This window comes from Cimex lectularius, unplaced genomic scaffold (assembly GCF_000648675.2).
Source record: "Cimex lectularius strain Harlan isolate CLEC.00 unplaced genomic scaffold, Clec_2.1 scaffold17, whole genome shotgun sequence".
Classification (NCBI taxonomy): Eukaryota; Metazoa; Arthropoda; class Insecta; order Hemiptera; family Cimicidae; genus Cimex; species Cimex lectularius.
This window is the reverse complement of record NW_019392640.1, coordinates 2,803,184-2,817,653: the sequence shown is the minus strand read 5'-3', so window position 1 is coordinate 2,817,653 and position 14,470 is coordinate 2,803,184. Positions and strand designations below refer to the sequence as shown.

The 14,470-nt window shown below is 32.7% G+C and overlaps 1 protein-coding gene and 1 pseudogene across 6 annotated transcripts in view; one reads left to right on the top strand and one right to left on the bottom strand.

The window, feature by feature from the left end:
* Positions 1-115: 115 nt before the first annotated feature.
* On the bottom strand, positions 116-1,409 carry LOC106672196 (annotated as a pseudogene).
* Positions 1,410-6,082: 4,673 nt separating this feature from the next.
* LOC106672219 (CLIP-associating protein 1-A) overlaps positions 6,083-14,470 on the top strand; it is a 28,290-nt gene continuing 19,902 nt past the window's right edge. For 3 of the 6 annotated variants that reach the window (XM_014403460.2, XM_014403461.2, XM_014403459.2), the window contains exons 1-3: positions 6,084-7,208; positions 14,066-14,171; positions 14,231-14,402. In XM_014403460.2, coding sequence (XP_014258946.1) covers positions 7,029-7,208; positions 14,066-14,171; positions 14,231-14,402 — 458 coding nt within the window. In that variant the 5' untranslated portion in view covers positions 6,084-7,028. Of the gene's footprint in view, positions 7,209-14,065; positions 14,172-14,230; positions 14,403-14,470 lie in introns of all 6 variants that reach the window. The other 3 variants (XM_014403464.2, XM_014403463.2, XM_014403462.2) reach the window with 3 other exon arrangements.

Here is a 14,470-nt window from a genome sequence, read left to right as displayed (position 1 = left end):
TTGTCAGAGTATAGTTTCTGCCTAAGGTATAGGGAAAAAAAGAATAAAAAAACTTGGTGTGTAATAAGTCAATTTACCATAATGATAGGTAGGAGTAAAAATGTAATAACAAGTATTTATTATTGGAACAAGTATTTATTAGCTGATTTTTTTTTTTTTATAAAGGATTGTTTACAATATCAAATAATTTAATTCTTCTTTTGGCCTGGAGGAGGGGGATGTGGGATGTTGAGGGCTACTTTAACAAAGTCATAAATAAACCACTGTAGCGCTGTTAAGGTACCTATCATAAAAATTCTCGTAGTAAGGCCCTTCCACAAATTGGCGAAGCCCAATTTTTTCGCTATTTGCATTGCAGTCAACCCCTTTTCCTGGTTTAATCTCGAGACTATAGTATCGGCCGGGTGGGAAACAATGGCGCAGAAAATTCCAGCAATGTATCCAGCAGCAAAGGTGACGACAAGCTGAAGACCTTTGGAGCACTGTTCCCGAGGTTTAGGTATAACTGTTTTGTAAATTAGCTCAACAGTGCGTTCAAAGCAGGCAAATTTCATCATCGTGTAAGGGATCTGCCTCCCCCAAAGCGGGATGAGGGATTTAAAAAAGGCATTTGCTCCTTCTTCTTGGTACATCTTGTTCAACGCCGGTAACAGTTTTGTTGGAAAGCCTTTTGTCGTCTGCATCTTGACTCTCGTCGCTTCCCATGGGCTGAGAGCAATATCAGCCAGAAACTCTGCCGAAGCTGAAGAACAGAGATACAGGGTGGTCCTCCAATCGAAAGCGATCTTCTCCCCGACGACATTTGCATAGAAAACCTTAAAAAACTCATAAAATCCAAACTTACAAGCACCCTGCATCGAGTAGCCGATGACAGTTGGGACCCATCCTTTTGTCAAAGCTCTGGGGCCTTCTTCTTGCACGGTGACCCTGAAGCCGTTGAAAAGACCCTTGTACTTCGCCGGGTTGACCTGCAGCCTGGTCTTGACCAGGTCGAGAGGGACGACTATCCCGTGAGTAACACCGCAGGACGGGATACCGCCCAAGGCGCATAAAAAGAAATATTTTGTACTACCGTACTCGACACCTTTCGACTCAGAAACCAACTTGGGCGAAGGTGCGGGTGCGGCAGCAGCTATTCTCCTCCCTGAGACAAGATTCAATCCGTCTTCGCCCTCCAATCTACTCTTGTAGCAGCTTTTCACCACTTCTCTTGACGAAAGATACATTTTTCTACTATATGCCTTAAAACCACCGCTACACACAAATTAAAAAAAAAACTATTTCACTCGCCCCTGAAACTACAGTATTTATTAAGAAAATACTTCGATTTTTGAGGCCTTAAAACTTCAATTTTGCAGTCCAGCAATCACATGTTCAATAATAGTTTAACCCTTGTCCAAATGCCTGTAAATTCATCAATTCGAAATTTAGACACATTTATTTTATATTTTTAACAACAAAATCAAAACAAATATTAAGAGTATTTTAATTACAAGGTATTTAAAAAACTAAATGAAAAATCCACCATTTTGTTAAAGACGTAAATATCCCTTTTTTTCCACTAAGTTCTCACATTACAGTACGATTATAAAAATTACGTATTGGTTTATTTATAATTTATTTATATTTCGTAAATAAAAACACTTTATAAATATTAAAACTATAGTCGTACGTAAATGCTTAAAATGATTAGAAATTATATTAGTCCTAGACATTAAAATTAAATGCAAACCTCTTGATTTGAAACATCGATTATTGAAAGTTGGAAGTTTGGCACTGTCTCAATCGTTTTTAAAAGTGAAAAAGAAATATTTAATTCTTTATGACATATTTTACTAAACAAGGCTAGTCAACCTGCGTAAAACAACTATAACTATAGGACAATTACGGATTCATTGGAAGGACAACTTAAAAAAAAATTTAAAAATCTGTTTATTGATTTATTTAAGCCCAAATCTACGTACACGTAAATACATACACGCGGGTACAGAGCTAAGCCTAGTAGCTCGTCTGCAATTCCAGCTATACAATACATTATAATTATTTTTAGTATAGTACTTTGGACAGTGAGAATGAAATTTGGTCTGTGAGATTATAATTTATTTGCGGGAAAGCAATCCTTGAGGAATATTGAGTAGTATGGGGCAGTGTGAATGAACTGTTGTGTTTGTGACTGTAATTTATTAGTGTGAAAGTAGAGACCCTGAGGAATACTTACAGGAAGTACTCTGGGGCGGTGTAAATGAGTCTGGTATGTATGAATGTAATTTATTAGATTCACTAATTTCGTGGTCCGCTTGACCAATTAATACTATACAATTAATTAAGGTTTTTGGTTGAGATGAAAAAAAGTTAATGGCACGAGAGGGATTCGAACCCACGACCTTCGGCTTGATACGCCGCTGCTCTACCACCTGAGCTATCGTGACCTCGATCCACTCGGACATCAACTCCCCATTTCAACCCCACCTTATGAGTTTTCCCTCCTTTTGCCATTTTTCATTTTTTTCATCTCAACTAAAGACCTTAATTAAATGTATAGTATTAATTGGTCAAGCGGACCACGAAATTAGTGAATTTAATTAATTAAAATGAAGTACACTTCACTAAAGCTCTCCGTCGCCATTTCAATTGTCGTCGAGAATCCAAACCGATTTCACGACATTTGAAAAATGGCAAAAGGAGGGAAAACTCATAAGGTGGGGTTGAGATGGGGAGTTGATGTCCGAGTGGATCGAGGTCACGATAGCTCAGGTGGTAGAGCAGCGGCGTATCAAGCCGAAGGTCGTGGATTCGAATCCCGCTCGTGCCATTAACTTTTTGTCATCTCAACTAAAAACCTTAATTAATTGTGTAATTTATTAGCGTGAATAGAAGGGGTTCTTTCTCAATCACCCCAAGGAATAACGAGTACTTTGGAATGAAGTCTGGTGTGGAAAAGTAATTTATTAGAGTGAATGTAAGGACTTCAAGTGAAGTTACGATAGCTTATGTGGTTAGAGCAGCAGCATATTGAGTCAAAGGTCATGGGTTCGAATCCTGCTCATGACACTTGCTTTTTCATCTCGACCAAGACCTTAGATTAAAAGTATAATTTATTAAAATAATCAATATGGTCATTATGACTGCTAAAATGCATATATGGATTGATGTATTATCTAAACTAAAATTTCATCCCAATGTATAAACAGAGGATTCTTATGCATTTGAGGTTAAGTAATAAAGAGCTGATTATAATATATTTCAAAGGTAACAAAATATATTAAATGAAAATAGCAATATTTTAATTTAAAACAGGCAAGAACCTGAAACAATTTCAAATGTCCAATAAGTCATTGATATTTTTGTCTTCACTATTATGGCTTCAAGATTATGAGCCTTCTGCTTAAAATGAATAATACACAAGTTGATAACATGTACAGGAAGAAAATTCATTCTTTATTTTACATTAAAATGTAATACTTGTTTATTTTATGTAACGTGTAATACTTGTTTATTTTATGTAACGTGTAATACTTGTTTATTTTATGTAAGTGTTTTTGTTTCATCCATGTAAATGAGGAATATTACATTCAATATCAGATATGAAATAGCATATATGAGACAGAGATTTACATGGCTTGTGATTAACATTGTGATCGGATGGAAGAAAAATCTCATGTAATCACTCAGGCATTTTGTTTTCTTGTAACTGAGATATTTACTTATAAATAATAAATAAATAAATAGTGGCAATGTGTCAGATATTTTATTTGCACTTTTAGAAAAAGTTTTGATTTGTTAATTTTCAAATAAGAAAGATTTTTAATGACTTGTAGAATAATTTGCAAAATACCTTGGATACCAGAATTAATTTTAGTTACCATATTAGTAAAAATGCTGAAAAGCATGGGCCATTTAAGGAGTTCAACACTGGTTATTAATAAGTGTTCATGTATGGTTGGTAAAAATAAAAAACTCATTTATGAACTATACATACATCTGTTAATAACTTATGGTGCTCCCATTTGGGGAAATATGTTTAAAACCGATTACACTAAGCTGCAGATGGTTCAATTCCCTACCGACCCCAACCGGGGGTATTTCATGTATAGACTCAATTGCAAAGGTTTTCTCTAGTCTGTTACTTCATCGCATGGAAGATTTTGTACACGAAAAAAATATTTTAAGCTAATTTCAGGTCAATTTTAGGAAAGGCTACTCCACAGTTGACCATGTCTTCTTGCTTATGAATTTTGTTAATCTGGAAATGTCAAAAAGGAGAAATAAAACCTTTGTGTTCTTTGTTGACTTTAAGGCAGCTTTTGACTCAGTTGACGAAAGGCTTCTTCTTATGAAGATCGCAAACTTAAGTCTCTTCTGCTATTATAACATGCTAGCTGTCTTATTTGACCATTCAAGTTTTGCTGTTAAAGTTGACAAGGTCTCTCAATATTTCCCGATATGTTCTGGGGTTAGACAGGGCTTCATCCTTAGCCCCTTGCTGTTTTTGCTATTTATTAATGATCTTCTTGATGCTTTAGAGTTTGAAATTTGCTGTTCTAGTGTAATAATTAAAAGCCTGCTCTATGCTGATGATGTAGTCATTCTGGCCACCTCTCCATCTGTCTTGCAAGCGTGTAGTAATTATAATAATATTATAATTATTATTGTAAGTAATAATTATAATAATATTATAATTATTATTGTAAGTAATTGATGCTTTAGAAAATTATTGCTCTCAGTAGAACCTGACAGTAAATTTAAATAAATCCAAAATCCTAGTTTTTCATAAAGGGAGCAGGATGACGAATAAGGAGCGCTGGTTCTTTGGTAGCAGATGAATTGACATTGTGAGTGAGTATATGTATCTTGGGGTTGTACTTCACCCCCAAACTCTCTAATACCTCACCTAAAAAAGAAATTTATACAACAAAATATACAATCAATTCTGGTTCAACCTTCTCTCAAACCTTTCAATTCCACCTAACGCTAAGTCCAAGGTTTTTAAGGCTATGCTTCCCAGGTTTGGGGGTATCAGCAGTTCAAACTAGTTGAATCTTTTTTTTTTAATATTTGTAAATTGTTTCACCTCCCGAATTGCACACCTAACTATATATTATTCTTAGAAACATTAGCATTTGTTTGTTTATACCTTCAAACTCCTATCATATCTAAGGACACTCTCACTGCAGACTATCCAAAATTACAACAGTTAAAATAATTAATGTTAATTTATCATGGTTTCTAATTCTCTAGCCCAAGATTTAATATTAAGTATTTGTTTTGGTTTAACTACATATCATGAAGACTGGGTCTCCAAATCTTTGGCTTTTGAATCATCCATTTGTTCAAGGCATTTTGAACTGGCTCTTAGATCCAATAGATTTCTACTCTACAAAGAACGTGATCATTCAGACATTTTATAATAATAATCTAAAGTTTTTCTCTATCAATTTAAGCTGGTTCTTCAAACTCAGGTGCAAACTTATCAACCTTAATTACTCCCTTGTGAGAGATGGTTGAGTTGAGTGCTGCTCACTGTCTAACTCCTGCATGAGGGAAGACCTCTTCCATTTTTTTGCTTAGTGTCCCATTCTCTCGGAGTTTCAAGTTTTTTTTGGGAACTATAGTTTTGAGGTCGCAAAGCTCAATTCACCAGATTGCTCAGACCTGGTCGGATTTGCAGAGTCCACTGGAGTATCGGAGAGAGCTCATGGAGCAGTTTAATTTTCTATATTTATATTGAGAAGCACTAACAGTTTTAATCTAATTTAATTTTGTTTACTTTTTATTATTATCTTTGTATGTGCGAATTACCTTCTATACAAGTGATTCACAGCCGACCACCACCTCCAGCAGACGGTTTAATAATTTATACTGTATAAGTACTGTTTTTATTTTAATTTCGGTTATACTTCCTTAAGTATATAAATGCATTTTCTTTTTGTAAATAATGTTCTTTTTTCGTTCATTGAATATTGAATAAATTCATAATTGTGTACGTTTTTTATTTGTTATCATCAGTAATAAAATTATAAGCTGAGTTTAGTTTGTAAAGTGGATTAGTAGAATTGAAACTTCCCACGAGGCGCCTTTCTGGATTTCAAGGTTTTCTCCAAACTTGACAATTCCTTCTAACAATGTAAAAATTGCCTTGTGAAAATTATCGTACGGTTACTTTCTGTATCGTCCATTCCTTGTTTTTTAATTTTTTATCTTTGTTAATATTTTCCCGAATAAAAATAAATCTAGGGCGAAGGTGGATTGTACAGACTTGTACCGAGTTGTACTCGAATCGGACCGACTGCGCACGGTGGTGGTGGTGTAGACTTGTCGAGGCTTCAGTCTCGTAATGTTATTGAATTGAATAATTCGTCCTGAGTACAGACTCGGTCAAATTAAAGTCGTGTCGTAACGTGCCATCTTCCCAGTCGAAACAGGAAGGACGGAGACTTTTTATCCTGCTGTCAGATATCAACTGCGAGGAAGACGGGTGGCGAGTCGGGAAAGTCGGCCTTTTCGAAACCTGCCAAGGGAAAATATGAAGAAGGATAAACTCATTCGGACTATTCTCCTTGATTTTATGTGCCCACCCATTTTTTCGATGTTTTGATTAAAAATCCGTTCTCCGCCGTTACAATCCCACTCGGAGGTCCGATGCGATGTGAAAAGGAGGAAAGGTGCATTTTCCACAGTACATTAATCGATTGTTTTAATTTTTAAAAATAAAAACCAAAATCAGATGTCGGCCACTTTTGACAAATTATCAACTTTTTCAATGTCACGCTCCGTTCGTTTTATTTATAAAATTGGCTTCTGATTCCGCCACCCTTTTTTAAATATTCCAGTTTTACCGTAAGCTAACTTTTCTTTTATGGACTGCCAGGGATTTTGTCGTTAGCGCGTGTTGAGTTTTTCGCCCTTGCGTCGCGGGTGCATTCAATTCCGAGGGGGAAAAAGGATGAAATGATCGAAGTCGACCGCTAGGGAGACGTTTACGCATCTTGAGTATTTTAAGTGTTCGCGACAGGCAAACCTCGTCCAAAATGGTCAAAGACATGGACAGCTATTTGCCATTGATCAGCAACACGACGGACACCAAACAGAAGCTGGTCATCGGACAGGAGCTGCTCCTCTACCTCCAGAGGGACGGGTCAATCGAGTGCCAGGACATCGGGCACGTCGTCGACTCCCTCATACCGTGGATGCAATGCAGCAACTCGAAGGTAACATCTCACACCCACCATAAAATTCAATCGACATATGTTATCAAATACCATTTTTCTCAACGGTTTAACACAGTTTCATGGTCTGTGCCATTTATTTACATTATAATAATCATCACAGAAGGTGGTTGGTGCAACAGATCCTTTTTTTTACTCTCAAGGCAACTGTCCTTCAATGAAATAAATTCAGCTCGTCAACTATAAAAACATGAGCCAAAGTCACTCAATTTTAATTAAACAATTGGAAATAAATTTACCAATCATAACAATATCCATCAAACTTCATACTGGAGTGTGGGCTGGCATAGAACCCGCCCATTATTGGTTAATTTCCAATTCAATTTTCAGTAGTTTCTTACTAAAAGATCATCTTAAAAACATATTTTCCCGTTTTTTATTAACATAAGGGACAACATTTTTGTCGTGAAGTATTGTTCTGAAGTATGTGGTACGATAAACACGTAGCTTGATCATCCGCGATTGTCCTGGTCTTCCGACTCCTGTAGTTTATTTTTTATTCGAGACAGCAACATTGAATGAATAATGGACAGTCTTGACGATAACCATCGCACATAGTACGATATGTTGGATCACATCTTGAGCATTGTTACTTAATATTTTTCAATTTTTAATTCCATTTTCAGTAGTTTCTTATTAAAAGATCATACTCGATATGTTTTTTTTTTTTTCATTTTTCACAAATAGAAGGTATAAATTTATTCAACATTTTTGTTCTATAATATTTTGCTGAGGTCTTTGAGATGATTGTGTAGTTTGATTTCCTTCGATCATCCTAGTTTCTAACCTCATGTAATTTATTTTTTATTCAGTACATGAACAAAGAACGTCTTACTTTATACCAAATGCAGGATGGCTTTAAAACTGTTCTGTTATTGATTAATTTCCAATTCAATTTTTAGTATTTAATTACTAAAAGATCATCAAATAGATAGTTTACCATTTTTCATAAACAGAATGTACAAATGTATTGAATATTTTTGTTGTGAAAATGATTCTGAGGACTATGAGATGAGTTATGAATAAATCCAATAACTTATTTCTTGTTTCGTACTGCAACATAAATGAACAAACAACAGTCTTATTATATACCGACTATGGGATATAAATGAACAACGGACAGTCTTCATGATAACCATCACACTTTACACCAAAATATTGGATCACATATCTCCATTGTTGGTTAATATTTTTCAATTTGCTGTAGTTCCTTACTGAAAGATCATTCTGAATACACATTTTTCATTAACATAAAGTATATTATTCATTCCATATTTTTATTGTGAAATGGTGTGCTGAGGATGGTAGGATGATGAACATCTATCTTTGTTGTCTCTATCGTCCTGATCTTCTGAAAACAATATTTTTTTTTTAAATTTGATACGGCAACATAAATGAACAACGAACATCTTACTTTATACCAAATTTTGGATAGCTTGAAACGTATCTATTATAGGTTAATTTCCAATTCAATTTTCAGTGGTTTCTCACTAAAAAATCATCGAATAGATAGTTTACCATTTTTCATAAACAGAAGGTACACGTTTATTCAATATTTTTGTTGTGAATTATGATTCCGAGGACTGTGAGATGATGATCGTTTATGGTTTATAATCATTCTGGCCTTTCTTAACTCCCGTAATTTACTTTTTATTCGGCTCTGCAACATAAATGAACAACATAGAACAACCTTAATTTCCAACATATGTGGGATGGTTCAAACATGTCTGTTAATGGTTAATTCAAATTAAACTTAAAGTAGTTTCTTACCAAAAGATCATGTTAAGAGTATGTTGTCCTGTTTTTCATTAACATAAGGAACATGTGTGCCGAAGTATGTGGTGTGATTAACATGTTGCATGCTTGTCTTCGATCATCCAAGTCTTGTGATAACTTGTGATAATTAATTTTTTTAAATTTTATTTGATACAGCAACATAAAAGAATAATGGACAGCCTTGATGATAACCATCACACTTTATATCAAAGTAGTTGATCATATCTTATTCATTTATAGTTAATATTTTTTCATTTTTAATTTGATCGTCTCTTACTAAAAGATCATCCTGAATAGATTTTTTCCATTTTTCGTAAACAGAAGGTACAAATTTATTCGATATTTCTGTTGTAAAATATTTTTCAGAGGTCTGTGAGGTGAAGATGTGTTTAGATTGATCTCAAATCATCCTGGTCTTTCTAGACGACTGTAATTTATTTTTTATTTGGAACTGTGACATAAATGATAAGAATGGTCTCGATGACTGCCATCATGCTTCATACCAAAGGGATGGCTCACATCTTGTCCATTATTGGTTTAGTTTACTCAATTTTTACACAATTTTCTTCATAAATTTTTACCCAATTTTCTTCGTAATTTTTAACCAATTTTCTTCTTAAGTTTTACACCAATTTTCTTCTTAAGTTTTACACAATTTTCTTCATTATCATAATTATAAATAGAACAAATTCTTAAAATAGTTCATCCTTATGTATATTTTTACATTTTTTTATTAACATAAGGTACACAAGTATAGTGTTTTGAGGTGTGTGAGGTGATTGTCTTGTTCCCGTTCAAAGAAATTTGCTGTTTTATTAAAATACTGGAAAGCAAGTTAATAATAAACAGCTTGGTGAATTTTGGGACAGTTCACATCTTGTCACATTATTGGTTAATTTCTAAATCAATTTTCATAGTTTTGTAGTAAAATATCATCCTAAATGCATGTTTTCCAATATTTCTCAAACGTAAGGAACAAATTTATTCGATATTTTTGTTGTGAAATATTTTAACGAGGTCCATGTGATTATGTACTTGTATCTTGATTGTCTTCAATCTGGTCTTCCTAAACTCCTGTAATTTATTTTTAATTTTATTAATTTTATTTAATTAATTTTAATTCAGTATTGCAACATGAATGGACTTACTAAAAGATCGTCCCAAAAACATATATTCACGTTTTTCATTAACATGAAATACAAATTTATTATATAGCACGATCATCATACAGTGTGATTTTATGGCTCACATCTTGTCTTTTATTAGTTATTATTTCTCAATTTTCTATAGTTTCATACCAAAGGCTCATCCTAAATATATACTTTTTCATTTTTCAATAACACAAGGTACACAAATGCACACCACATTTTTGTCTAGAAGTATTGTGTTGAATGTGGGATGATGATCTTTTAGCTTTATCATCTCTGATTGCCCTGGTCTGCCGTATTTTTATTTATTTATTTTTTTATTTGATACTGCAACATAAGTGAACAATGGACAGTCTTGACAAAAACATCATACTTTATATTGAATGTGGGCTGGCTTGAATCGTGTCTGTTATTGGGTAATTTTTCTCAATTTTTAACTCAACTGACTTCTTACTAATAGATCATCTTAAATACATGTTTTTCCATTTGTCATTAGCGTATGGTACAAATTCATTCTGTACATTTAATTATATCGAGGTCTGTGTGGTGATTGCGTCCTTCCTGTTTAAAGAAATTTACCTTTTTAAATTAAACACAGGAAAATAAGTTATAATTAACAGTCTTGGTGTTAATAATAACACTTTATATCAAATTTTAGGATGGTTCACATATTGTCTATTATTGGTTCATTTTTAATTAAATTTTTCTCTAGTTCTTTTTCTTTTACTTTTTCTAGTTCCTCAGATCACTTCAATTGACTCGATGGTTCTTTTAAGAGGTAGTAAGTAACTGACTGTCATTGTTTCACTTCTTTTTTTTCCTCACGTCTTTTTGGACCCATAAAAATATCATTCTAAATTCTTGTCGATAACCACTTTATATCAGTGTAGGATCATTTGATGGCTCACATCTTTTCTATTTTTGTTAATTTATGATTTTTCCTTCTTGAAGGTGGGATAATATATCTAAAACTGTTGAGGTCGAAATTTTTGTTAATTTTCATCAATTTTCAGTAATCTCTTACCAATAGAATACAATTTTCTGTTTTTCATTAACAAAAGGTACAAATTCATTCCATATTTTTGTTGTGAAATATTGTGCCGACGGCTCCGAGAAGAACCAGTAGCTTCATTATTTTTGTACTTCTAGGTCTGCCTCATTCTCTGTCTATTTTTGTTTAAAGATCTTTCTATTCATTTTATTTTATTTTTTTAGCTTAAATCTGCAAAATATCAGTCATGAATTTATTTTATTATTGAATAAAAAGTGATTCTGTAAGTTTTGAATGTTTTTTCTGAACAAATCCTTTAACAGCCTAGCCAATTACATAGATAGTATAGTATTAATAAATGAAAAGTATAATGTTACTTATAAAAAATAATGTTTATAATAGATGTATATAGATATAAGGAAATATGAGGTCAATTTTTTTGTTTTTGTCTTACAGGGATGAAAATTTTAATTAATACAAGAACCATTCTTAACTTATCGTGGCACAGTATGACCCATCCTTAGTTTTCTCCCATTTTTTAAATGTTTTTTCTTATTAATGTATCTTCCAGGCTGCACGTTTTTCCAGTCGTTTTTAATGTAAAAGGTCTTTGGTCTTGTCTTTCAATCAATATTGTTATTTTATTTACAAATCTTATGTTGGACAATTCAATCGTATTCTAACAATTTCAAAAAGAGTACAAAGCAATATATTAAAAGTATAATATTCATTGAATATTTAGTATTAAAAAAGTAAATAAATCATCAAATTTACCACTGCTGGTTGAACAGTATGTGGTGCCATACTTGTGTATGCTTGTACCTTACTTGTCCAGTCCAGTCTTGGTTGTTGTTTTTTTAAATCCAAATTTTACTTGTATGCATTTTCTTGTTAGAATATCTTCATGACAACATGTTTTTCCCTTTCTGCTAAGGTCTGTTGAATTTTAAATCAATATTTTCAATTGATTCCATTCCACTCAGTGTTTTTTTTCTTCTTCCAGTTTCATAAATAGTTTACATATGAACAGTAAAAGGTACAGCATGAGTGTATGTAAATGTTACAATTATTCATAATAAATATTTACAAAATAGCAAGATTATGAAATAAATTGTAACAATGGCGATTTTTGTTCCCATTTCAAAGCCATTCACAAAGCATTCTGAAGAATAAAGTAACATTTATAAACATGTACCTAGGATAAAAAAAAGAGCTATCTCTCTTTCAAAATAAATAAATAGTATCATCAATTATCTTTCATTCAACAAAATTTCTCTATTCAACAATATATGAACGTCTTAATTTTTATCATCATAGTTTGTAACCTTGTATGAAGTACTATCTGAATGTGATTAATGGCATACAAGTATGTCTGTACATGTGTCTGGTATAAGTTTGTTGTATGTTGCGATAAATAATTAAAATAAATAAATTGTTGGTCAGTTTTAATGGCTTGTCTCCTAATGGATTAGATAACTGCTTAGGTGGTAATAATAAAGTTTTTAAAAAATTGTATGGCAAGAGTGTTCTGTGAATATACAAAATGCCTATTACACAGGGAAGAACAAAATTTAAATGTATTTCTTGTACTGCAAGAAATTGAAATTTTTTTTATACTGTAGCATGAATGAAACATTCGTTCACTACTACACTTTAGAGAAAAAAAATATGCCATATGTCCGTGTGTGCCACATGCGTGCATGTGTGTTGTGTGTTTGGGTTTTACTTTTGTTTATGTTGTTTGATTATTATTACCTTATAAATTTTGTTTTCCCTTTCATTATCTGTATATTTTTATTTTCACTCAATATTATCACTTCTGTGTGTCCCATGACCAGAATTATTTTCAGCTATTTATCTTATTAGAAACTCTTCCTGAATAAATGTTTTCCTATTTTGTTATTAATGTACCAGGTACTCTTGAAAAATATTTTCTTTTTCTCTAGTCATTATTTTCTAGTAACTCCCTGATCTTTTTGTGCCATCAACCATTTGACTTTCAGAGAAAATTTAAGAGTATATGTAAAGAACATTATTTTTAAACTATTTATCTGTACAGATATTTCAAGATAATTATGCAAAGTACAAAAATCTTTTTGACAAGTCGGTAAAGGTGTTTTTATTTATGGCAATTTAACATTATTTGTACTGTTTAACAAGGTTTTTTCTTCTTAAAATCTAATTTTATGAGACAATTTCACAGATCAACATTAGATTATGATAAAAATTAGAAGACAGTTCTACAGTTGTTACAGTTGTAACAATAAACTACAAAATAAAAATTGAAAACTCAATTTTCAAGGACACATGCAAATTTAGGTTAACTAAAAAATAAATTCAGTTTTCTTTTGAAATTGAACAATAGATCTCATTACTTATGCAATACTGCTGTGGTGTGTGTGTGTGTGGGGGGGGGTGCATGTATGCAATTCCGGCTGATCTAGATTTAGTCCAAGAATTTTTTTTTTTAACTGCAAACGATCATGCATTTGACACGGTTAAGTACCTTTGGCAGAGTTTTAACATTCCGATGTCAGAATAACTACAAAAGGCATATGTCAAAAAGACAAGCCTAACGTTGACCACTTAAGAGTGGTTACAATTTGATGTGCCTGTCAGTCATGCGTTTTAATATTAGGTCTAATTGTTTGTGTTTCTCCTATCTTCTGTACAAATAAATATTTAGAGTTTGTAGGAAAAAAGAACTTCTTTTGAGCAAATAGAAATTCAAACATAGAAAAAACTAGATGAAATATGACATAAAAGTTATTATTTCTGTCAAACCAGTATGCATCCAGCATGATCTCTAATCTGAATCGCTAAATCTTAGTTGTTTACTTATTCATAATGCAACATACAATTTTAATTGTTATGTAATTTATTTGAAGTGTTTTATTGTTTAATTTACCAAAATTGTGTTTCAGGTGTCTCAAATGGGGTTAGATTTAATGACAGAGCTTGCAAAGAGAATGGAGCACTATTTTAAACCTTATATACCGACTGTAGTCCCAAGTGTTATTGACCGATTAGGTAATTTAAACAAAAGTCATTTACACAATTAACTCATAATGTAATTGTACTGCCTTTAGGCGATAGCAAGGAGTTAATTAGGGATAGATGCCAACTACTTCTGAGTCAACTAATGGATGTTGGAGTCATAACGCCACAGTCATTGTTTGACAGGCTACATCCGGCTTTTTCACATAAAAACAGCTATGTTAGAGATGAAATAATGAAATGCCTTAACAACACGCTTAATCAGTGAGTGCTTCTGTTTTATTTTTGTGTTTATTGTTTGTCATTGTCAATGTTACAATGACGGTCGTGTT